Below are 25,126 nucleotides of genomic sequence, written 5' to 3' on the forward strand. Positions count from 1 at the left end.
AGCATCAAAAATGAAAAGGGTGAACTAACTGCCAATGAGGAAGAAATTAAAGAGATAATTCAAACCTACTTTGCCAAACTGTATACCAATAAATTGGATAATCTGAGTGAAATGGACAAATATTTATAAAAATATGAGCTTACCCAGATTAACAGAAGAGGAAATAAATTACTTAACCTGATTTCAAAAAAAAAAGAATTGAAGAAACCATCAATAAACTCTCTAAGAAAAAGTCTCCAGTTCCAGATGGATTTACAAATGAATTGTACCAAACATTTAAGGAACAATTAATTCCTATTCTACATAAACTATTTTAAAAAATAGGAGAAGAAGGAGTTCTGTCAAACTCCTTTTATGGCATCAACATGGTGCTAATACTTTAAACCAGTAAGAATCAAAATAGACAAAGAAAATTATAGTCCAATCCTCCCAATAAATATTGATGTAAAAATGTTAAATATAATCTTAGCAATGAAACTAGAGCAAGTTATTACTAGGATAATACAACATGAACAGGTAGGATTTATACCACACAGAGATGGTTCAATATTAGGAAAACACTCCAACATAATTGAACATATCAATAGAAAAAACCAACAGAAATCATATGATTATTTTAATAGATGCTGAAAAAGCCTTTGATAAAATACAACAACCATTCCTATTAAAAATGCTAGAAAATTTAGGAATAAATGGAGTTTTTCCTTAAAACAATAAATAATATCTATCTAATACCATAAAACAAATATTATGTATAATGGGAATAAACTCAGAGCATTTATAATAAAATCAGGGGGTGAAACAAGGATGCCCATTATCACCATTATTATTCATTATAGTATTAGAAATGCCAGCTGTAGCAATAACAGAAGAAAAAGAAACTGAAGGAATCAGAATTGGCAATGAGGAAACAAACCTTTCACTCTCTTCAGATAATATGATGCTATATTTAGAGAACCTGAGAAAATCATCTAAAAAATCCCTTGAAACAATTAACTAATTCAACAAAGTAGCGGGATTTAAAAATAAACCTATATAAATAACCAGCCTTTCTATATATGAACAACAAAGCCCAAAAGCAAGAGATAGAAATAGAAATTCCATTACAAGTAACTATAGACAGCATTAAATACTTGGGAATCTATCTCCAAAAACAAACCCAGAAACTGTATGAACACAATTATAAAGCACTTCTCACCCAAATAAAGTCATATCTAAATAATTGGGGAAAATGTCAATTTCTCATGGTTAGGTGGAGCTAATATAATGAAAATGAAAATTCTACCCAAAATAAATTATTCAGTGCCATACCAATCAAACTCCCAAATGACTATTTTACTGAACTAGAAAAAATTGCAACAAAATTCATCTGGAGCAGCAAAAGGCCAAGAATAGCAATGGAACTGATGAAAAAAACCATAAAGGAAGGTGGCCTAGTCCTACAAGATCTAAAACTATACTATAAAGTGGCAGTCATCAAAACTGCCTTGTACTGGGTTAAAAAATAGAGTAATGGATCAATGGATTATGATAGTTTCAAAAGAAATTGCAGTAAATGACTAGAGCAATCTACTGTTTGACAAATCCAAAGACATCAGCTTCTGGGAGAAGAACTCACTATTTGACAAAAACTGGAAAATAGCATGCAAAAACTAGGCATAGAACCATGTCTCACACCCTATACCAAAATAATGTCAAAATGGTACAGAATTAAGACATAAAGGGCGATACCATAGATAAATTAATAGACCATGAAATTATCTATTAGATCTATGGAAAGGGGGTTAAATTTATGACCCAAATAAGAAATTAGAGTACATTATAAACTGCAGAATCAATGATTTTGACCAAATTAAATCACTAAGTTTTTTTGCACTAATAAAATCAATGCTGCCAAAATTAGAAGGAAAGTTGGAGAACAAAACTTCACAACAAGGAGTTCTGATAAAGGTTTCATTTCTAAAATACATAGAGAATTGCATCAAATTTAGAAGGTTACAAGTCATTCCCCAATTGATAAATGATCAAAGGATATGAAGAGGACAGATTTCAAATGAAAAAATTAAAGCTATATACAATCACATGAAAAAAATGCTCCAAGCCCTTTATTGATTAGAGAAATACAAATTAAAATAACTATGAGGTATCACTTCATACCTATCAGATTGGCCAAGATGAGAAAAAGGGAAAATGATCAATGTTGGGAGAGGTTGTGGGAGGGACTGGGACATTAATGCATTGCTGCTGGAGTTGTGAACAGATCCAATCCCATTCTGGAGAGCAATATGGAACTTTGCCCAAAGAGCAATAAAAATATTCATTCCCTTTGATGCAGAAATTTCAATTCTAGGCCTATATCCAGAAAAAAAATCATAGAAAAATAGAAGTCCCATATGTTCGAAAATATTCACATCAGCTCTTTTGGGTTTTTTTTGAAAGATTTTATTTATTTTGAATTTCACAATTTTCCCCCCAATCCTGCTTCCCTCCCCCCCACCCACACAAAAGGTAGTCTGTTAGTCTTTACATTGTTTCCATGGTATGCATTGATCCTAAGTTGAATATGAGAGAGAAATCATATCCTTAAGGAAGAAACTTAAAGTATGAGATATAGCAGAATTAAATAAGATAACTTTTTTTTAATTAAAGGTCTTTGGTCTTTGATCAAACTCCACAATTCTTTCTCAGGATACAGATGACATTCTCCATCGCAGATACCCTAAACATTGTGCCTGATTGTTGTGCTGTTGGTATGAGCAAGTCCATTAATGTCGATCATCACTCCCATGTTGCTGTTAGGGTGTACAATGTTCTTCTGATTCTGCTCATCTCGCTCAACATCAGTTCATGCAAATCCTTCCAGGCTTCCCTGAATTCCCATCCCTTCTGATTTCTAATAGAACAATAGTGTTCCATCACATACATATACCACAGTTTATTAAATCATTCCCCAATTGGGTGGGAAACCCCTCAATTTCCAATTCTTTGCCACCACAAACAGAGCTGCTATGTATGTTTTTGTACAGGTGATGCTTTAATCCTTTTTTATCATCTCTTCAGGGTATAGACCCAGTAGTGGTATTGCTTGATCAAGGGTACACACATTTTTCTTGCCTTTGGGGGTATAATTCCAAACTAGCAGCTCTTTTTGTAGTGTCAAAGAACTAGAAATTGAGGGGATGCCCGTAAACTTGGGAATGGCTAAATGAATTATGGTGCATGAATACCATGGCATATTTTTGTTCTATAAGAAATCATAAATGGGACAGACTCTAGGGAAACATGGAATGCATTATAGGATATGATGCTGAGTGAAGAGAACAGAACCAAGAGAACAATGTTCACATTAACAACAATACTGTGAGATGATCAACCTTACTGAATGCAGCTCCTCTCAGCAGTTCAGAAAGCGTAGGACAACCATATTAGACTGGCAATGGGCAATGTTATTCCCATTCAGAGGAAGAAAAACTAAACAAAACAAATTTAAAAACCCTTCAGAATCTGATGAATGCTTTATAAAAATTATCTCTTATGTATCTCTTTTCTTTAAACTATAAAACATGTCTATTAAAAATTTGTATATACAATGATAACCTGGGACTTGTGGCCAAGATGGCGGAGAGAAGATAGGCACAGTTCAAGTCTCCTGATCTTCCCTCATATATAATATGAAACAAACATCTTAACAGAAATACATTAAGAGGTACAAAATACCCATTGTAATACAGGGGAAGAAGGGAGGGAGAAGAGAAACACCTAAATATTCCTCTCATCAGACTTGGCTTAAAGTTAACTTAAGAAACATCTTACCTCTCTCTTTTTTCTCTCTTTTCTTCTTTGCAGGATATCCACTTTCTCTCTCTAAGCTAGAACCATGTGCTCCCAGCTGTTGTCTTTGGAGCTATATGGCCTCAGTTCTCCTCTACCATTTCCTTCTCTCTTCTTTCCTCTAAGTTCTTTTCTTTGTTGTTTCTGGGCTTGTAACTAAAGTCAGGACTATGTTGTTTTTGTGAACTTTTCAGGCTTGTAAAATAAAATAAAAATCCTTAGCTTTTATAACTCCAGGGTTAGTCATGAGTTTTTCACTTTCAAAAGAACTCTCATCATTATGGCGGCACCACCAATTTCCCTGTCATCAGTCTCAGAACTCTAAGCAAAAGAATGTACCACTCTCTTGAATGTCTGTCCTGTCTGCTTTATCATTATAGCTCTTCATTCATTTCACACATGAAAAACCAAAGGTAAGGAGAGTTTAAGTAATTAAGACTTATCTGTACTCTAAAAAGTATTCTTAATAATCTAGAAAGGTAGCAGAGGTTAGACTACAATTCCTTAACTTATCTGTCAAAAGGACATTAACCTTTTTTGTGAACTGGAAAGGGTTTGAACAATTGTAGTTTAATTGTTTTAATGTTTGCAGATTTCACAACTAAATAAATATTTTTCAGGGTTGGCTTTAGATTCTTTAAAATTTTGCTCAGAACCTCTAATAAAAATCTTATGTTATTAACCTTGTGACTCTTCAAATCAGCCAATAAAGCAAAAGGGGAACCTATAGATAGATAGAGCACCAGATGGGGAGTCAAAAGAGTCAACTTACTGAGGTCATATCTAGTCTCAGACAGTTACTAGCTGTGTGACCCTGGGCACATCACTTAATCATGCTTGCCTCAGTTTCCTCATCTGCAAAATGACCTGGAGAAGGAAATGGAAAACCACTCTAGAATCTTTACCAAGAAAACCCCAAATAAGATCACATAGAACAGAAAAACAATAATGTAAAGATAAAAATACCACTCTCAAAATAGACTGTTTATATGGAACAAGTGGACTTAGATCATCTCTCTTTTCCCAGCTTTGGTATTATTAACTTTCCTTCACTGTCAGTACTAAGTGATCTACCTATCATTGATATAGGGAACACCCAGTGAGTAATCTATCTCCAGTAATAAACATTTGCAAATTGTGGTAATTTATATTCATAGAGTTGCCTGGGGGACTAAGGATCTTAAATGAATTTTCCTGGGGTCCACATGTATCAGAAGCCAAGGCTTGGACCAATGCATTCTCTTCTTTATACCATACAGCCCCCACCCCGCTCCTTTGCAGCAGCACATTCTCAAAGACAAAAGAGTTCCCAGTAGGTTATACTTTCTTTTTTTAACTTTTAACTTTTTTTTAAACTTTTTCTTTTTTTTAACTTTTAACACTAGATGGATCATATTCCACTGTGAATCTTCAATTCAATTCAAGAATTAGAATTGGGAAGGAAGAGACAAAACTCTCTTTGCAGATGACATGATGGTATAGCTAGAGAATCCCAAAAAAATCATCTAAAAAACAGCTAGAAATAATCAGCAACTTTAGCAAAGTAGCAGAATATAAAATAAGCTCTCATAAATCCTCAACATTTCTATATATAACTAGCAAGATGAAGCAGAAAGAGCTAAAAAGAGAAATCTCATTCAAAGTAATCTCAGACAATACAAAATACCTGGGAGTCTACCTGCCAAGGCAGACTCAGAAACTTTTTGAAAACAATTACAAAACACTTCTCACACAAATAAGATTTAAATAACTGGGCACACATCAACTGCTCCTGGATAGGTTGAGCTAAGATAATAAAAATGACAATTCTACCCAAACTAAACTACCTTTTTAGTGCCCTACCAATCAAAATTCAAAAAATTACTTTAATAAGTTAGCAAAAGTTGTAAGTAAATTCATATGGAGAAATAAAAAGTCAAGAATTTCCAGGGATTCAATAAAAAAAATTGCAAATGAAGGCGGCTTAGCCTTACCAGTTCTAAAATTATAAAGCACCAGTCCTCAAAACTGTCTGGTATTGGCTAAGAAATAGAGTCGTGAATCAGTGGAATAGACTAGGTACAATAGCAGGAAATGATTATAGTAATCTGCTGTTTGATAAACCCAAAGAGTCCAGCTATTGCAATAAAAACTCTCTCTTCGATAAAAACTGCTAAGAAACTTAGGTTAGACCAAAACCTCACACCCTATACCAAGATAAGATCCAAATGGATACAGGATTTAGACACAAAAAATATTATAAGCAAACTAGAAGATCAAGGAGTTATTTACCTGTCAGATCTATGGAAAGGTAAGCAGTTTATGACCAAATATATGGTCAGAAAAGAATAAACCAGGGTCATTACAGTACAGGTGCATGATCAGAAGTTAACAAGCATTTATTAAGGACTTATTTTGTGGTAGGAACTGTGCTAAGTGCTAGGATACCCAAAATGGCAAAAAATAACCCATTTATGCCTTCCAAGAACCCACAATGTAATAGAAGAGACCAATAAAATAAATGGAAGAGACCCATAAATAAGCTATGTACATACAAGCTATATATCCAATAAACAAGAGATGGAGAATATCACTGAAAACAAACTAGATGATTTTGATTACATTAAATTAAAAAGCTTTTGCACAGACAAAACCACTGTAACCAAGATCAAAAGAAATGTAGTAAACTGGGAAACAATCTTTACAACTAATATTTCTGACAAAGGACTCATTTCTAAAATACAGAGAATAGTCAATTTTTTTTTAAAAAGCAAGTCATTCCCCAATTGACAAATGTTCAAAGGATATGCAAAGGTAATTTACAGATGAGGAAATCAAAGTGATCCACAGTCATACGAAAATTTGATCTAAATGACTATTTATTAGAGAAATGCAAATTAAAGCATTTCTGAGGTTCCACCTAACACCTCTCAGACTGGCCAATATGACCAGAAAGGACAATGATCAATGTTGGAAGGGATGTGGGAAATCTGGGATACTAGTATACATTATTGGTGGAGCTGTGAACTCATCCAACCTTTCTGGAGAGCAATTTGGAATTATGTCCAAAGGTCAATGAAAATATGCATACCCTTTGATCCAGCAATACCACTACTAGGTCTATACCCTGAAGAGATTATGAAAAAGGGTAAAAACATCACTTGTACAAAAATATTCATAGCAGCCCTGTTTGTGGTGGCCATGAATTGGAAATCAAGTAAATGTCCTTCAATTGGGGAATGGCTTAACAAACTGGTATATGTATGTCATGGAACACTATTGTTCTATTAGAAACCAGGAGGAATGGGAATTCAGGGAATCCTGGAGGGATTTGCAGGAACTGATGCTGAGCAAAATGAGCAGAACCAGAAAAACATTGTACACCCTAACAGCAACATGGGGGTGATGATCAACCTTCATGGACTTGCCCATTGCATCAGTACAACAATCAGGGACAATTTGGGGCAATCTGAGAAGAGAATACCATCTGTATCTTATTCTGTAATCTTGCTATCTCTTATACTTTATTTTTCTTCCTTAATGATATGATTCCTCTCTCATCACATTCAATTTGGATCAACATATAACATGGAAACAATTTAAAGACTGGCAAATTGCCTTCTGTGGGGGGGGGGTAGATGGACAGAAGTAAGTTTAGGGGGGGGGAAATTGGAAAACTCGAAATAAATAAAGTCTTTAAAATGAAAAAAAATGGTAACCTGACTGTTAATCACTGAGGGGGTGGGATGGAAAAGGATGGTGGAAGGAAATTTTGTATCTTAAAAATATATATTTGCATATGAATGAAAAAAATAAAAAATAAAGAATAAATAAAGAATTCCCAGAAGTACCCTCCCAAACAAAATAAATGCCTTTTCTTGGAGCTAATTTTGCCCCACTAACACACTCTTGGGGGCCCATGAGTTCTACTTATAGGAATTAAGACCCATAGAGTGTCTTAAGCTTAGGAACAGCCACATCCACCCTCCCTCTCTTCCACCCTGCTCTCTCTCTCTCTCTCTCTCTCTCTCTCTCTCTCTCTCTCTCTCACACACACACACACACACACACACACACACACACACACAAATATGTTAGCATGGATTGGTTAGTGTAACCCAAGACAAAATTCTCCATGTAATCAAAGAAAAATTCAGACCTAGAATGCAAGAATAAAAGTTAGCTATTAATAATGCAAAAACCAACTTATAAGATCATAAGATCTTATAGACCTAGACCAGAGTAACCTCAGCAGTCACTTAATCTAACTCCATCATTGTAAAGATGAACAAACTTGGGTCTAGACTTGCCTAAGATCATAAAGGTTGTATAAATGAGAGCTGAGATTTTAACTCAGATCCCCTATTTCCAATTTCATTGTTCCTTCCTTGGTATAGTGCTACCTTCCTTATTAAAATGAACTGTAAGCTGGTCATCCTTAAAGTGGAGTAGTGAATGATGTGCTGAGTCTGGAATCCAGAAGCTTCAACTTCCTGAGTTAAAATACAGCCTCAGAACTGACTAGTTGTGTTACCCAAGTCACTTAATCCTTTTGCCTCAGTTTCTTCAGCTGTAAAATGATCTGGAAAAGGAAATAGTAAATCAGTCTAGTATCTTTGCCAAGAAAACCCCAGATGGCATCAAAAAGAGTTGGACACAACTGAAACAACTGAACAATAGCAACATCTATGAATAAGGGAAGGTGGAAAAAAGTTGGTGTTGGGTGTAAGCCAAGAAATTAATGAAGAAAGAATGGCGATATTATTGAGAGAGCTTAAGGCCTGGGGCATTTAAGTTCTTCCCTCTATCTGGAAAGTATTTCACATCCCTCAGAAATAGTTCCACTCTTGGTAGTAAATTCCTATTAATTAAGACCCAGCTCAAATGTCACCTCCATTCAGCTCCATTCAACTCAAAAACAAGCATTTCTGAAGTATTTAACTACATGCATACAAAGGGATTGAAAAAAAAAAGGTTATAGCTCCTGCATTACAGTCTCATAAGGAACTACAACATGTCCACAGCTATAGGTATAAAAGTTAGATTGTGACAAGGATAAAGCCAGGAACCAGATAATGCAATCTTAGAACATGAAGAGGTTAAGATCATTTTCAACTAGTAGGAGTTATAGGAAGAGTGAGACATGAGATTTGTAGAAAAAGATGACATCTGAAATGTGCTTAAAAGGTTTTCTTAATCCACAAAACTGATCCCTCACCTGAAAATCAATCATTTAGTAGACATTTATTAAGCACCTAAAGTATACCAGGTGCTGAAATAATATCATACTTTATATTTCTCTCAATATATTTTGATGATTACTTGTGTATATACCTTGATTCTCCTACTTGACATTATGTCCATGAAAACAGGCACATCCTTGGTATCAACCATCATTGTCTTGCATGTAGTAGGCACTTTATAAGTATTTTGTAGTATATTTTATAGTACAATAGTGAATTACCCAAGGTGACATAAACAGTAAATAGAAGAGCCTGGAATTGAACCAGGGCCTCCGATTCCAGAGCTGGCACACTTTCAGCTTTACCAGGCTGAGTTGAACTGAATCAATGAAGGCCAAGGCAGCTAGATTACTCCTCAGAGATCCAATTAATAAGAATATGTAGGGGCCAGCTGGGTGGTGCAGTGAATAGAGCACCAGCCCTGGAAGCAGGAGTAACTGAGTTTAAATCTGGCCTCAGATACTTAATAATTGCCTAGCTGTATGACCTTGGGCAAGCCACTTAACCTTATTGCCTCAAATAAATAAATAAATAAATAGATAGATAAATAAATTTTAAAAAGAATTTGTATTACCCATAGTAGTACTTCAGCCCTATGTTAAGCCTTCTTTAAAATGCCTATTTCAGTTACAAAGACAACAGGTCAAATATATGGTCAGAAAAGAATAAACCAGGGTCATTACAGTACAGGTGCATGATCAGAAGTTAACAAGCATTTATTAAGGACTTATTTTGTGGTAGGAACTGTGCTAAGTGCTAGGATACCAAAAATGGTAAAAATAAACCATTTCTGCCTTCCAAGAACCCACAATATAATAGAAGAGACCAATAAAATAAATGGAAGAGACCAATAAATAAGCTATGTACACACAAGCTATATATCCAATAAACAAGAGGTACTCTCAGAGGGAAGAATGTAGTACAAGAGTTAAGTTTTGAAAGCCAAATGGCAGATATTTTGAGCAAGAGATAGCTCTCTTATGAGTCATTCCAATTTAGTCATAACTCTTGGGCCAGAGGTAACAAACTTTTTTAAGAGAGTTAGGTGAAAAACAAAATATTCTTGATTGGCTCTATGTTAATGTGCCCAAATCTCTATTCAATTCTAGACACTATGCTAGGTAAGCTCAAGAGATTAGTATGAATACTATTCTTTCCATGAAAAAAAAACTTCATTCATATTTTCTTGCAGTTCCTTAGATCATCAAGAATTTGAATATTCAAATATAGTATTTCTTTCTACATAAACTTTCATTTATGAAACCTCAAAGTAATAATACGCCTCCTGGATTAGCAGAAACTGAATATGAAATCCACAGATCAAAGTACAACTTATATTTCATAAGTATGCACTCCAAATAAAATTGCTAGTGATACAAAAAGCAATGGAGACAGTCATCATAGACATGAGGAGGGTACAGCATATTTCCAAAGATGATTTGCAACTATAATAGGTAGATCTCTGTCTTCCCTATGAATCCCATTTCTGAACAAATTTACACTAGTTCAGTATAACTAGCTCAATTTGGCAATTACACAATTCATGACCCAAGTCCTCATCCTATTGCATTCTCTATTACAAGCCCATGAAAGAGTTACCAATCCAATAGCAAAAGCATTTAAGACATTTAAAACAATAAAAAGAAATAGTAGAATTATTCCCAGTTCTCTATATACCATTAGATGCAACCTTCTATAATGTGAATGAAAAAGAACATTTTAATTAATCCCCTTTTCTCCTTAACGTGTTCTTAGTAGACAACATGGAGAATTCTTAAACTCTTAGCTGGATAGAATTTGCTTAAAATTCTGAGCTTGGCTCTCTAGGCAGCAGGACTCCTTGACTGAAGGAAGCCATGGACACAGTATACCATGTGCTAACCTTTCACTCTCCCTGTTGTCCTCAGTTTGCCTCTTCAGAGCACAATAACTCAGGAACATCCTAATAATTCTCAGAGGTTAAGTTCACTCACCTCTCCATGCTACTCCTTATATCTTATTCCTCTTTTTGTCCCTTATAACTCTTCCGCTCTTTCCTCTTTCTTTTGCAAGTTCACACCACCGGACAATCCTCAAATCTGAGTGCAATCCTCTCTGCTCCAGGAATCTGATGACCTGGACCTTTCTCCAATAAATAGTAATCACTATTGTGGGCCTGAAACATCCATGGGAGCTCACACTAAAATATGAGAAACTCAAATGCATATATAAGCAAGAAAAAGTGTAAAAAGTTATCCTGAAAATATAAGATTAGGGGAATAAAAGAAGAAAACAGAATCAGATTTCAAAGTGACAAGAGTTTGAATTTGAAGCCAGATCTTGTGATTTCAAAGCCATCTCATACTGCATTGGTACCCAAATCATGTGGGTACACATGTACCCACATAAACCTCCATTGCCTTAGGAATTTCTTTGGACAAATTATTTATGGAGTCAAGAATCATTTAGGACAAGGTGTGGATGCATTGCAAATTGCACCAATGTAATTAGACCAGATCATGGATCCATTGAAGTTCATGAAAAATGGTGTTTTCCCTTGAGATTGAGCAGGATGCATTGAATAAACTCTAAAAATCAAGACAACTTGCTAGAAAAGAAGAATGCACTCAGAACTTAAGCCTATAAAAATCCCATGCCTGCTTAGTGATGTCTATATGTATTCTTTCTCTTTGGACAAAAGATGATCTCTAAAGATATATTTTTAATATTTACATACTTCTAAAATACTTTGTACTTACATGCTCCCCCAAATGCTTGGGATAAAGATACTTGTTATGAAGGTTGGAAACGGTTGAGCTGAAGAAGAGGTAATGGAACACTTAGCACAACCTCTTAAAAAATGTGCATTCCACAATCACCACACACACACACACACACACACACACACACACACACACACAAACAGACACATAACATGATTTTCAAACAGTCAGGAGCTTTGTCTGGGGCTTCAACAGGAGATAGGGAGAGGAGAGGGAGGGAGGGAGAGAGAGAGAGAGAGAGAGAGAGAGAGAGAGAGAGAGAGAGAGAGAGAGAGAGAGAGAGCTAAAGAGAAAAATCAGCTCTTTCACTATATGTAACAAAATTCTCTTCAACCCGCCTCATATCCTTAACAGACAAGGTTTGTAACTGAAATTTGACAACCTGTAGATTAACAGTTCTCAAACTTTTTGGTCTCAGTAGTCCTTAACACTTTAAAAAAATTGGAGGATCTTTTTATACTATTAAAAATAACTGCAGACTCCAAAGAACTTTTGTTTATGTGAGTTATATCTCCCCATAAAAATTAAAACTGATAAATATTTACTATATTAACTTATTATAAAATAATAATACATTACATGTTATCATAAATAGTAATTTATGAAAAACAAAAATTTAGTGAGAGGGTGGCATTGTTTTACAGGTTTTTGCAAATCTCTTTAATGTCTGGCTAAATAGAGGACAGATGAATTCTCTACTTTGCTTCCACATTCAAACAATTCTGATTAGTATTTTGATTGAAGCATATAAAGAAAATCCTGCCACAGATTTTCACATGATATGTAGAGCTGGCAGCTCAGGCAGTTGAAGTATATTTGGGGCAGGCAGTTATTTTATTCTACTGTGCAAATAACATCTCAGTAATAGGAAAATATGTTCGACTTCTTGAAAGGATCTCAGGACCACACTTTGAAAACCACCGCAGTAAAGCAAACTTGGGTTGAGGAAGAAATACAGGTGTTAGGCGTCTGTGTGTGTGTGTGTGTGTGTGTGTGTGTGTGTGTGTGTGTGTGTGTGTGTGTGTCTGTCTCTGTCTGCCTATCTCTCTCTGTCTCTCTGTCTCTCTGTCTCTCTCTCTGTCTCTCTCTCTCTCTCTCTCTCTCTCTCTGTAGTCATGGTAAGTTATTTACCCCAACGCCAGCCAAAAGAAGAGTTGCCCTCCTTTCCTCAGCCACTGACCTTTCTGTGGGTGCTCTCTCTTGGGGGGCAGCAGCCCAGCTCCGCCTCCCCGTCTCGACGGCTGCTCCTTAAGTAGGTCACCTGCCTCCTGCTGGCAGCTGGGGGCCGGGAGTGTCCGGGTGGCAGGTGCACCCCGGGAAGCGGGTGCACCCCTGGCAACAGCTGCTGCAGTGCAGGGGCACGCGGCCAGCCGGCCGGAGAGCTACTGGAGAGCCGCCCCGCCTGCTCTTGGCTGTCCCTGGAAGCCCAGGAGCGCCTCAGCTGCAAGGTGAGCTGCAGGCAGAAGAGGAGCGCGGCGGAGAGCAGGCACAGGCGGAAGGCGCAGCGCCTCCACAGCGGTTTCTCCTTGGCCATCCTGTCCAGCCGGACTGGGCCCTGCTGTGCGGGGCGCTCAGAGCCGGGCGGCTGGAGGAGAGGGGAAGCTCGCCCTCCTGGGACCTAGCGCTGCAGCGGGGACTGCCCTCATTCTGGACTGCTCGAGCTCGCTCCTTCCCTTCCCGGATCCTTTCTTCTCTCCCTTGGCAGACAAGGCGAGCCCACAGGGCAAGGCGGGCAGAGGGCTGGAGCTCCGGGATGGGCGAGGGAGGAAACGAGGGATCTGGAGAGGGAACCCGAGCTCGCTGGCTGCAAAGTTAGGAAACTCCCCTCGGCCGGCACGGGACACAAGCTCAGACCCGCCTTCCTCCCCTACGGGCAATGGGAGCCTTTGCATAGCTTTATCCAGAGGCCCAGGCGGTCAGCTCCAAACTTGGGTCTGCATGGACAGAGGGCTAGCGGGCAGGCGGGTGCGGCTTCGGGGAGGGGCGAGGTGGGGGGAGAAGTGAAGGTTCAGGGATGCAAAGCAAGTGGGGGTCTTCGCTCAGACTGGGAGAGAAATGAATGGCCCCTGGTGCTGCAGGACACTGTCCTGAAGCCCCTCACCCCAGGATTACCTGGGTCTCTTCTTAATTGGGGGGATGAGAGAGGAGCACTCGAAATCAGGCTAGAGATAAAGAGACATGTCTGCGAACTCAGAGGTCACACTCGTAATTTGGATCCGGTATTGCTGTGGGAAAAGTGAGAAGCTGAATGACGGAGTGGCTAGAGAATCCAACTTCAAGACAGAAAGCTCTGGATTCAAATGCTACCTCTGACAAATATACCGGCTAGGCAATCTTGGACAAATCATGGAACTTCTCAGTGCCTTCTTCCATTCTCTGAATTACAGATCAACTACTAGTCTGTATCTAAGAGTGGAAAGATCATGAACTTTGAAGACAGCTGGATTTACTTCCTGCCTCTGAAACTTAACTACATATAAATAGCTAGCTGTCCAGTGAGAAGAGCTCCGGCCTTGAAGATAGGAGGACCTGAGTTCCAGTTCTGTCTCAGACACTTACTGGCTGTGTGACTTGGACAAGGCACTTAACCCTGATTTCCTTACATCAAGAGCCATCTTCAGTCATCCTGTTTCATACCCGACTCAAGAAGAGAAAATGACTTAGCATTCTCTCAAATCTAATTCACTTAACTCGCTATGGCATCACCCCCCTGATGTCATAGATTTCTTCAAAAATGAAGGACAAACATCACATGTAAATAAGAATTTAGCCAAATAACTTTACGTCCCTAAGCCTCAGTTTCCTTCTGTCTAAAATGAAAGGTTGGATTAGATGACAGGAAGTCCCTTCTAAGCTTTACATCCATGTTCTTGTGCTATTGGTTTCTAGCCCAGGTGTGTGACACATGGATGAGATCATAGGTCCAGATCCATCTAACCATATTCCCCAGCTCCTTCCCCCAGCTCTTCAAAAGAAATCATGAAGGACAAAACAATTAACCAAATTATGAGGAAAGCACAAAAATGAGAAGCAAACCTCCAGATTTACTTCTGGGAAACAAGCTCTGGTTAAGCATTTTATGCCACAAAAATTTCAATGAACCTATGACCTCCTCCATGTGGATCCTCCCTTCAGTAGTGCAGATGGCAAACAAAGAACTTCTTTTCAACTCAAACCAATAAATATAACATAAAATTAGATCAAACTCATGCTCAGGTTTATAATTTCCTCTCCTTTAAAAAAAATCAGTCTAATTATTCCTTCTACATCAACCCAAGGCAGGTTTCTATATATCCAAGGTGCAGATAAGAAATTAAATGGGAATTTGAATTCACAGAAGCTGAAGATAACACCAAAGGCCAGCAGATGTCACAGAAAAAGTTTAGAAGCTCAGAAGTGCATAAAATATATGTATAGTATTGTGTAATATTAACATATTTTAATCTTTTTTATTTTTTATTTTTTTATTTTAATCTTTTAATACCTTAATAAGTTCGACTTCTTCTCTAGGTTAAATGGAGGGTCAAAAAATTTTTCACAGCTTTTCTAGCTTATGAGGGTGCTGTGCGCCTAATCCCCATGATTGGGAAGGGATAACTGTACTTTCTACATACAAAATAATCAAAATGAGAGGGCCCTATCTCTAAACTCTTCCTGAAGCCAACCCATACTAACTCAATATCTTGGTCATGAACTACTGGTGGGGAGGATAGAAAGAACAAGTTAATTTTATTTTATTCAGCACTAGAGTGGTCTGTGGAGATACTAAGAAAAAAAATTTAAACTAGTATCTACCTTCAGTGAGCTTCTATTTATGATGCAGTGGGACAGAGTACTGGCCTTGGAGTCAGGAGGACAGGAGTTTGAATCCAGCCTCGGGCACATACTAGCTGTGTGACCTTGGGCAAGTCACTTAATCCTGCTTGCCTCAAATCCAAGGCCATCTCCAGTTGTTCTGATTCATATCTAGCCACTAGATCCAGATGACTATGGAGGAAAAAGTGAGTCTGGTGACTTAGCACAGCACCCCCTCAATCAAATCCAATTCATGTTTGGCAACACCTTCCTGAAGTCACAGTCTTCAAGAATGAAGGACAAACATTATTATTTTCCTAGGAGTATATAACAAATGAGAAAACATAGGAAATATATATATATATATATATATATATTATATATATATTATATATATATATATAATATATATATATATATATATGTGTGTGTGTGTGGATGTATGCATGTATATATGTATGTGTATATATATATATATGTATGTATAGAAAACAATTTTAAAAGGAAGGGAGTGATATAACTGGAGGCTCAAGAAAGATCTCATGTAGAAAATGGCAGTTTTTTCAAACCATATTTTGATAGAGTACCAGGCTGAAATGAAAAAAAGTACATTTTAGACTTCAGGGTATACAAAGAAAAAGGGGAAAGATGGAAAGTCTCCTATAGGAAACCACTTTGCCTACTTTCTTCTCCTCATCAGCAACTAGGTGGTACAGTTGATAAAGCACCAGTCCTGGAGTCAGGAGGATCTGAATTCAAATGTGATTTTAGACACTTGACACTAGCTGTGTGACCTTGGGAAAGTCACTTAAACCTGAGTGCCTCACATCTAGGGCCATCTCAGTCATCCTGATCCATAAGTGCCCACTTTCATTTCAGAGGGGAACAGCACCCCCTCACTAAAATCCAATATACTTGCAGGTCATGGCATCACCTTCCTGATGTCATGATCTTCTTTGAGAATGAAGGTCAAACAACAATAGTCATAAACTCCATAGTGAAATTTGTCTCTTATCCCCAAAACTCCTATTGTTTCTATTGTTTCAGCTGGAACTTTGTTGGTAACAACCAAGTCCAGAATAGCAGGTTACCTTGTTGCTGTTTCCATTTGGATAGCTATTTCTTTGGAAATCTTCCCCTGCTCACTAAAGTGTTTGGTGTTGTTATTTAGTTGTTTTTAGTCATTTCTGATTCTTCATGACCCCCTTTGGGGTTTTCTTTTTTTTTAAAGATTTTATTTATTTTGAGTTTTACAATTCCCCCCCATCTTCCTTCCCTCCCCCCCCACAGAAGGAAGTCTGTTAGTCTTTACAATGTTTCCATGGTATATATTGATCTAAGTTGAATGTGATGAGAGAGAAATCATATCCTTCTATTTGCTTACATTGTAAGGGAGAGTTCATCTCATTCACATTCAAAGTTATAATTACTAACTCTTTAAAAAAATTTTTTTTTAGGTTTTTTGCAAGGCAATGGGGTAAAGTGGCTTGTCCAAGACCCATAGGTAGGTAATTATTAAGTATCTGAGGCCAGATTTGAACTCAGGTACTCCTGACTCCAGGGCAGGAGCTCTATCCAATGTGCCACCTAGCGGCACCAAATTACTAACTCTTTATTGCCCCCCCCATGCTATCTTGCCCTCTGTATTTTTCCCCCTTTTCCCCTTTATCCACGTTCCTCAGTATTTTGCTTCTGGATACTGCCACTATTAGTGTGTTTGCCCTCCAATGTTAAACCCCCTCCCCTTTCTTTTCCCTTTCTCTTTTCCCTATATTCCCTCCCTTCCTTCTGTTAGTTTCCCTTTTTTCTCCCCCCCCCTTTTCCCCATTTAATGCTTGAAAGGCAAGATAAATTTCTTAACGGAGTGTTTGTGTAAGTTAACTTTAAGCCAAATCTGATGAGAGGAAGATTCAGGTGGTTCTCAGCTTTTCCCTTCTTCCCCTCTATTACATTAGGTCTCATTAATGTAATGAGATTTACCCCATTCAGTCTCCTCCCTCTTCCCATCTCCTTGCTGTCCCCCTTGTTAAGGAGGTGTTGCTTTTAAATCATTCTATCTGAGTCACAAAAAAATCATGAGTGTCCATCACTTCTGGCTAAGTATGTTCTCTCTGATAGAATTGTAATTCTCAAGAGTTATGAGAACCTTTCTCCCAAATGGGTATATAGCCAGTTTCATCATATTGTATAGCAGTTTTTTTCTTTACCCCCCCCCCCTTTTTAACCTTTTCATGTGTCTGTTGAACCTCCTGTTTGATGTCCAAATTTTTCTATTAAGCTCTGGTCTTTTCATCATGAAATGTTGGAAGTCTCCCATTTTGTTAAATGTCCATCTTTTCCCCTGGAAGAGAAAGGTTCAGTTTTGCTGGATAGTGGATTCTTGGCTGCATTCCAAGCTCCCCTGCTCTTCAGAATATCTCATTCCAGGCCCTTTGATACCTTAATGTTGATGCAGCCAGGTCCTGTGTAATCCTTACTGTGACTCCTTGGTATCTAAATTGTTTCTTTCTGGCTGCTTGCAGGTTTTTCTCTTTTATCTGGAATTTGGCCACAGCATTCCATGGTGTTTTCATTTTAGGATCTCTTTCCAGAGGGATCAATGCATTCTTTCAATAATTATTTTGCCCTCTGATTCCATGATATCAGAGCAGTTTTCCATCACTAAATCCTATAATATTAAGTCCAAGTTTTTTTTTCTCTTCAATGTTTTCAGGAAGACTTAAAATTCTCAGGTTGTCCCTTTTTGATTGGTTCTCAAGGTCAGTGGTTTTATTGAGGTATTTTACATTTTTCTTTATTTTTCTTTTTTTGGTTTTGTTTAAGACTCCTGCTGTCTCATGAAGTCATTAGTTTCCACCAACTCCAATCTTTTTTTTAGAGAAGAATTTTATTCATTTTCCTTTTGCAACTCCTTTCCCAATTGGTCAATTCTATTTTTGAAAGAGTTTTCCATTTGAACAATTGAGGTTTTGAAAGAATTATTTTCTTTTTGCATTTGTCCAATTGTATTTTCCAATGATTTGCTTCCTTGTTGCAAAATGTTAATTGTCTCTCCCAAATAATCCAATTGATTTTTAAACTCCTTCCTGATTTCTTCACGGAAGTCTTTCTGTGAGGGGTGGCTAGGTGGCATAGTGGATAAAGCACCGGCCCTGGAGTCAGGAGTACCTGGGTTCAAATCCGGTCTCAGACACTTAATAATTACCTAGCTGTGTGGCCTTGGGCAAGCCACTTAACCCCGTTTGCCTTGCAAAAACCTAAAAAAAAAAAAAGGAAGTCTTTCTGTGCTGGAGACCAGATCATATTCTCCTCAGAGGTTCTAGGTCTCTCTAAGTTAGGGTCCTTTTCCTTCTAGGAATTTTTCTATGGACCCCCTTTTTCTGACCTTTCTTCATTTTACTAAGACCTTATGTTGGCAAGGGGGCTGGTTCACAGAGGTTTGGTGTGAGATTCCCTAGAGGCTTTACTCACTGAGTTTAGTAACTTCAAGTAGGCTGTGTTGGTGGCTTTCTCTGGAGCATCTGTGACCTTAATTTGAGGCCCTCTTGCTTAATTTGGAGTAGGTGGATGAAACTGTTGAGTATTTTTATCTTTGATCAATGGTGGATTTTTCCCTAGGGCAAGGTAATTGCTCTTCCTATTCACAGCTAAGGGAGGTCTTCTACTCACATGCCTGGGACAGAGGTGGGCTGTAATTGTGTTTGTTCTGGGAAGAGGCTTCAGCTGAAATGAAGTACTGCAACTCTTACTCCATTTCTGCACTGGAACTCTCCTCCAGCTCTTCAGGCAAGTTCCAGCCCTTCAATGCCATAACCAATGCCTCTGCTCCCTAGTTGGCCGATCAGGCTTGCCTCGCTTTTAGGCTTTCAGGCTCTAGTCTGCACTGCTAATCAGGCTAGTGGAACTCTCAGACTCTCACCCACCCTGTCTCTGATCATACTCGTTACACTTTCAGGATCCGAGGATCTCACTGCGCCTGGCTGATCAGGCTAGTTGAGTTGTCAGGCTCTGACCCTGTCCTGTCCTCCTGGTAGAGACTGACCTCTGTGCCCAGCTCACCCAACAATCCTGGAGGACAAACCTTGAGGTAGATCTTCTTCTCCTAGTTTCTCTTTCTGAGTGTTGTGGATAAGATTTCTGTTAAGATGTTTGTTTCATATTATTTATGAGGGAAGATCAGGAGATTAGCACTGTTCCTGTCTTCTCTGCCTCCATCTTGACTGGAAGTCCACTATGGGGTATTCTTGATAAAGAAACAGAACTGGTTTGTCATTTTCTTCTCCAGCTCATTTTACAGATGAGAAAACTCAGGTAAAGAAGGCTAAGTGTTTTGCCTCTAGTGATCTAGTGAGTATCTGAGACTGAATTTGAACTCAAGAAGATGAATCTTCCTGACTTTAAGCCCAGTCCTCTAACCACTGCACCACATGGTAGGTCACTTAAAAAATATTTATTGATTGATCCATGATGACTGGGTCTACTGCACATTTATGCTGCCTTACCTCAACTGGCAATGCTGCAAGAAAATCATTTAATACCTCTTGAATCCACTCACTATTCCACTCACTACAGTTTCTTCCTAACCTCATCTCTTCTCAAACTTCTATGGCTACTTTAGGTAATTCCCTTTCTGGGAACTTCTATTCTACTGAACAAGAGGAAGGTATGAATAGAAGGCAAGAAAATGTAAGGTATGAATGGAATAAGAAGAATAACCTAGAATTATATGGTGCTCCTTGATCTTCCACTGGTGAAGTTGCTATTACAAGGGTTATTTGCCAGAAGATGGATAAATTACTGCTCCAAGAAAGGAATTACTTTCCCAAAGTCTCATATAGAGGTAAGCTTCAAACCCAGTACATCATGAAACTAATAGGGAGATGATGTCAGGAGAGGAAGATTTATAATAATAAGCTTATACATATGAAATATTTCCTGGTTATAAAGAATTTTATTTATTCTCTCATTTGGTCCTCAACAAGCCGGCAATGATCTGGTACCCCTGTCCTATTTTGTGTTGCCCAGTGGAGACAAATGGGTAAATAATTGAAGGGCAACAGGTCCTAACTCAATTTAATAGCAGTAATAATTAACATGTTTAATGGTACATAATGATTCAGTAAATAGAGCTATAGACTTGGAGTCAGGAAGACCTGAGTTCAAATCTGACCTCAGACACTAATTGGGTGACCCTGGGCAAGTTAATTAATCCTTATTTGCCTGAGTTCCTCATCTGAAAAATGGGGTCACAGAAGAGAAGGAAATGGCAAACTATCCCAGTATCTTTTGACAAGAAAGAAAACCCCAAATAGCATGAAGAGTCAGACACAACTGAAATGACTGAGTAACAAATAGCGCAGCACATACCAAACATTGTGTTGAGTACTTTGAAATTATTGTCTCATTTGATCCTTACAATCCTGGGAGATAGGGGCTATTATTATACCAATTTTATAAATGAAGAAACTGAGGAAGACAGGAAGACATATTAAGCAACTTGCCCAAAGTCATACAGCTAGTCTGTCTCTAAGGCTGGATTTGAACTCAGGTCTTCCTGACCTCCAGGCCCAGTACTCTATTCACTGGACCACCCTCTAACCTTATCAAAATAGAACAAATAAGAATAATAACTGAAAAAGAAAAACTTTTAAGGTTTGTGAAATGCTATACAGCTATACATATATATGTATATATATACATATATATGCATGCATACATACATATATATGCATATATACATATATATGTATATATACATATATATATATATATTATATATATAATATATATATATATATATATACACACTCTCTGGGGAATCCTCACCCCTACTCATCCTGAAAAGCTGGATTCCCCAGAGTCAAATCCTCTTCATTTCCAATATTCTTATAGCTAAGAGTAGAAAAAATACAGACAGAAGCAACAGTAGGACCATGTGTTCATGGGCTACAAGATGGTGGGAAGCTAAAGACAAATAACTCCTTTACTATGAGTCCTTGCCACTTCACTGAAACACAGCCAGGGAGGGAAAAGGAAATACTCTGGGGGTTAATGCTTTTGAATGTATTCACAGTTTCAACTGAGCCACCAGACAAAATGTTCCTCTTCACATGGAAATAGAGTATCTGTACATGCTCTGAATTAGGAAACGAGAACCCTTCTATTGCGTGTCATTATGTCAGCAGAAGCAGACTCCACAGTCTCTCCCATGAGGGTAGGTAGTGGGCATGGCATGATGTAGTCTTGGAAGGTATAGCTCTCATTTGTCAGACCTCCTTTACACACATTATCTCATTTGCTCTTCATAAGTGAAGATGAGTACTATAGATAGTATTTATTCACATTTTACAGATGAAGAAACCGAGTCTCAGAAAAGTTAAGTGATTTGATATTGGTCACACATCTAATTAGAGTGTATAATGGCAGAACTCAAAGTCTCTACTGATTCTAAACACAGAACATTTTTAGGATGATATTATGCTTTCTCCAAAGTCACATCTTTAAGAGAATCCAATAATATCGTTTGGTATGATGATCCACACTTGTAGTCTTCACTCCTGAGTGATTGAGGCTGTTTGATTGCTTATATTCTAGTGATCTAAGATGCAGGCCGGCAAAGGTGGCTCTGATAGCCACACCAAGTCTGGTAGTTCAATAATAGTGAGCCCCTGGGAGGAGCAGAGGGCTCCCAGGCTGGCTATGGAAATGCAAACCAGGTTGGAAAAATCAGAACAGGCTGTATCTTCCATGCCAATTAGATCATCCAGTGGTATGCAGGTAAATATTTAACAATTGTCCAAAAACAATATATACAAAAATATTTTTACTTATTTTATTTTAATTTATGGAAATATGAAAAAATACTAAAATATATGCTATAATATAGCATGATTTTTTAAAAAAGATGATTGTCCATGAAATTACAAATCTACTGTGTACAATTTGCTATTCTTTTTAAATAGAAAGTTTTTTTCCTTCCCTTCCCCATTTTAAGGTTAATCTACATTACTTGCATTGTCTCTATCATGATATTAACTATAGAAGTCAAAAAGTAATAAAGATCCGACTTGTTTGCTGATAACCCAAGTGTAAATGCTCAAACTGAAAATTTAACTATTTGTTCTCACAAGCAGGTTTGAACTGAATCCAATACATTTCAGTAAACAGCTTATGATTGAATTCCAGTCTGGGCAAAAGAGGGAAACCCAGTCTCAAAAAAAATGTCAACATCTGTGTGAGAGACAACTCTCTTTTTTTAAAGAAAGTCTGCTAGGCTACATTATGTCCTAGAGAAAAATGCTGTTTTAAAAATCAATGTCATGAGACATAGTGAGATATCTATACCTTTCAGTTTCGTAATTAAAAAAAAAACTTCTGTAAGATTATGATGTGATAAAAATAATTTATTTTTAAAAATTCCTCAATTACACACATCCTTGCTGTCCTGCAAAGATACAGAAAAATCTATTGTATTGCTAAATATTTCCATCTCCCTCTTTCCCACCCTTCCTTAGTCACCACAGTGACCACAGTATTATCAGACCACAGGAAACACTCCTGGCTAGAAGTCCAGAATTTACTGGGGGAAAGGGGAGCATATTCCTTTTGAAATTCTTACATTCCCACAGTCTATTTATTTGTTTTAGGACTTCTGGCTTAATTTCTTTCTGTCTTTGAGTCTGAACATACCGTGTTTATTTGTAAAAGGCCACAGTTTGAACTATCACCTTTAATTCCTATGCAGTTTTGCAGCCTGGAATGGGGGGGGGGGGAAGGAGAGGGGGAGAGAAGAAGGGAGGGAGGGAGGGAGGGTGAGAGAGCAATTACAGTCCCCATCTAATCACAGTCCAATGTTTAATTTGAGGTATTTTATATGGAGAGCCATCTGTTTCAAAATCTTCCTTCCAGCTGACCTGAGAAAACCAGTCTTTTAGTTTTCAATAACAGCAAAAAACAACAATCATTTTTATCTAATTCTTTAAATTTTGCAAAGTACTCTATAAAGATTATTTGTTTTGATGCTCACAATAATCCTGGAAGATCAATGTTATTGTCCCAGTTTATAGAGGGAGTAACCAAGTATATGGAGTTCTTGACCTGGAATCAGAATCTTTCTTTTTTCCTTTTTTTTGGGGGGGGGGTAATTTTTTTGTATAGTTTTTTTAAAAGAAAAATTTTATTTATTTTGAGTTTTGTGCTTTTTCCCCCTATTCTTGCTTCCCTCCCCCCCACCCCAACAGAAGGCAGTCTGTTAGTCTTCACATCACTTCCATTGATCTAAGTTGAACGTGATGAGAGAGAAATCATATCCTTAAGGAAGAAAAATAAAGTATAAGAGATAGCAAAATTACATAATAAGATAATGGTTTTTTTCCCCCCTAAATTGAAAGCAATAGTCTTTGGTCTTTGTTTAAACTCCACAATTCTTTTTCTGGATACAGATGGCATTCTCCATCGCAAATAACCCCAAATTGTACCTGATTGTTGCACTGATGGAATGAGCAAGTCCATCAAAGTTGATCATCACCACCATGTTGCTGTTGTGTGTACAATGGTTTTCTGGTTCTGCTCATCTCCCTCAGCATCAGTTCATGCAAATTCCTCCATGCTTCCTTCCCTTGTCCAGAGTCATGTAGTTAGAAAATTCTTGAAGCTGAATTTGAACTAAAGTCTTCCTGACTCCAGGTAAAGCATTCTGTATACTCTGCCACTTCTGTGGGCACACCTGATACTTTACCTTTTGCCTTGTTCTGAGATTCTTTCCATTTTAATATTGCACTTCCAGAAAAAAACCCAATGATAATAGCCACACTTTTAGGAATTCAATTTAATTCAAAATTTATTAACTGCTCACTATGTGATACACTAGAAAGAGAGCTGGGTCTGGAGTCAGAATGACCTCAGTTCAGATCTGGCCTTAAACATTTACTAGTTGTGAGATTCTTGGCAAATCACTTAACTTCTGTTTGCCTCAGTGTCCTCAACTATAAAATGGGATAATAATAGCAGCACACACTCCCCTCTAAGTTTTATTGTGAGAATCAAAACAGATAATCTTTATAAAAACCCTTGCAATGGTTGGCACACAGAAGACACTATATAAATATATATTCTCCTCTTCTCACCCCTCTACCCCTGCTCTATGAACAAGGTATTATACTGTATGTTAGGAAAAATCTAGTCAAGCATAGGTAGGCTACGAGTAATTAGGAGATACAGTGAATGGAGCACCTGATCTGGAGACAGGAAAATCGACCTTCCTAAATTCAAATCAGAGTTCAGATACTTGCTAGTTTTGAGATCCCAGGCAAGTTCACTTAACCCTCTTTGCCTCAATTTCTTGACCTGTAAAATGAACTAGAGCAGGAGATGGTAAACCACTCCAGTATCTTTGTTAAGATAGCACCAAATGTGGTCACAAAAAGTCAAACACACAGAAAATGACTGAACTACATCATAGAAAGGCAGTGAGATGTCAAAGTATTCCATTCTGAACAAGAGGCTTTGGGTTTGAAT

At 37.7% G+C, this 25,126-nt stretch overlaps 1 protein-coding gene across 1 annotated transcript in view; it reads right to left on the minus strand.

The window, feature by feature from the left end:
* The window catches only part of LOC141487799 (putative methyltransferase-like protein 24), an 88,349-nt gene extending 74,655 nt beyond the window's left edge, over positions 1-13,694 (minus strand). Inside the window, exon 1 of the mRNA XM_074187342.1 lies at positions 12,996-13,694. Coding sequence (XP_074043443.1) covers positions 12,996-13,349 — 354 coding nt within the window. The 5' untranslated portion in view covers positions 13,350-13,694. The remainder of the gene's footprint in view (positions 1-12,995) is intronic.
* Between the last annotated feature and the right edge of the window lie 11,432 nt (positions 13,695-25,126).

Source organism: Macrotis lagotis, chromosome 5 (assembly GCF_037893015.1).
Source record: "Macrotis lagotis isolate mMagLag1 chromosome 5, bilby.v1.9.chrom.fasta, whole genome shotgun sequence".
Taxonomy (NCBI): Eukaryota; Metazoa; Chordata; class Mammalia; order Peramelemorphia; family Peramelidae; genus Macrotis; species Macrotis lagotis.